This window comes from Galeopterus variegatus, unplaced genomic scaffold (assembly GCF_000696425.1).
Source record: "Galeopterus variegatus unplaced genomic scaffold, G_variegatus-3.0.2 Scaffold9444, whole genome shotgun sequence".
NCBI classification, from domain to species: Eukaryota; Metazoa; Chordata; class Mammalia; order Dermoptera; family Cynocephalidae; genus Galeopterus; species Galeopterus variegatus.
Window position 1 is genome coordinate 34726 of NW_007735555.1, and position 1564 is coordinate 36289.

The 1564-nt window shown below is 33.5% G+C and overlaps 1 protein-coding gene across 1 annotated transcript in view; it reads left to right on the forward strand.

Moving 5' to 3' along the window:
- Nucleotides 1–1564, forward strand: part of LOC103609297 (rap guanine nucleotide exchange factor 6) — a 49982-nt gene that overhangs the window by 11665 nt on the left and 36753 nt on the right. Inside the window, exon 5 of the mRNA XM_008593644.1 lies at nucleotides 224–439. Coding sequence (XP_008591866.1) covers nucleotides 224–439 — 216 coding nt within the window. The remainder of the gene's footprint in view (nucleotides 1–223; nucleotides 440–1564) is intronic.

Here is a 1564-nt window from a genome sequence, read left to right on the forward strand (position 1 = left end):
TTTGGATATTTATTCTTCTGCCTTCTCTCTCTCTAAACCTCTTGGCATTGGTGGATTACAACATAGAGGGAGTACCTTCTCTCAGTGCTGAGAGTTTAAAGGTGAAACTCTACTTTGAGAACTTGTCTAATTGAGTGGCTACAAAGGGGAGTAATCAACAGGCATCCTTTGATTCCTGAGCTTTTTGTTTATTTTCTAATCCTTTCTAATCTTGGATTTTCAGGCAACACCTGAGCGTCTCATCATGCACTTAATAGAAGAACATTCCATTGTAGACCCAACTTATATAGAAGATTTCCTGTTAACTTATAGGACATTTCTTGGAAGTCCTTTGGATGTTGGAATCAAACTGTTGGAATGGTTTAAGATTGACAGCTTAAGGGATAAGGTTAGTTTTATAAACAAAAAGGGCATGAAAGTGATTTTAACCTTTAAATTTTATTTATGAAACCTTTTGCAGTTGATAGAGTAAATGTTTATTTTGATAAGATTCGGTTCACCTAAAAAATTAGTGAGTTGGTATAGCCATATCTCTGCTTATTTACTTTTATGACAGAAAGACATGTTAAAAGTTGGCATGAACCTCAAAAAGCAAAAACTGAAATAAGTCTATGATGTAGCTGTAAATTTAGGAAATGTGATAGTTGCATGAGAGCATTTTAGAATTTTACCAAAATATTTCATTGTTTCTCAAGATCAATAAAACATTTAAAAGCTGATTAATAATTTAGAAAGAATATTCACCAAATATAGATTTTTTTCAAGAAGGCTTAGATTGTTTTTAAGCCTCAAAATAGGAATATTTTGCTTTTCCTGAGTTACTACATAATCATCTGAAAATAATTTGTCAAACCTTAATTAATCTTTCCTGTGACTTACTTAAATCTACCTATGAGTATTTTTTTTTGTATTCAACATTATTTGCTATTTTTAATAGATTATCTTCCCTTATTTCATGGAATATGCTTATACATTTAATGGAAAGACTATTAATACCTCAGCATCCCAGTGGGCAGTAGATTGTTTATGAGAAAATAAAAAGTAGGGCCATAATTACATGGTGCGTGTTTCTGAGTTATATTTTAAAGTAAATAAGATGGATGCAGGTAGACTGTGGAATTCTATTATTTAGGAGATTGAAGTATCTAAAACTACAGGCTTGCCTTCCTCCCCCGCTTTTTAGAATTAAGTATAAGTTACTTTGGTTGTTGAGAAAATAAAGGAACACCCAGGGAATGAACAAAAATATGATTTAGGGGGCTGGTCCGTGACTCACTTGGGAGAGTGTGGTGCTGATAACACGAAGGCCACGAAGGCCCCCTATATAGGGATGGCCGGTTAGCTCACTTGGGAGAGTGTGGTGCTGACAACACCAAGCCAAGGGTTAAAATCCCCTTACCGGTCATCTAATAAAAAAAAAAAAAGAAAGAAAAAAAACTATATATATGATTTGGGAATAACTAGATATCCACATACAGAAGGATGAAATTGGACCCTTTCCTAACACCATATTCAAAAATTTACTGAAAATGGATTAGAGACCTAAATAGAAGAGCTAAAACTA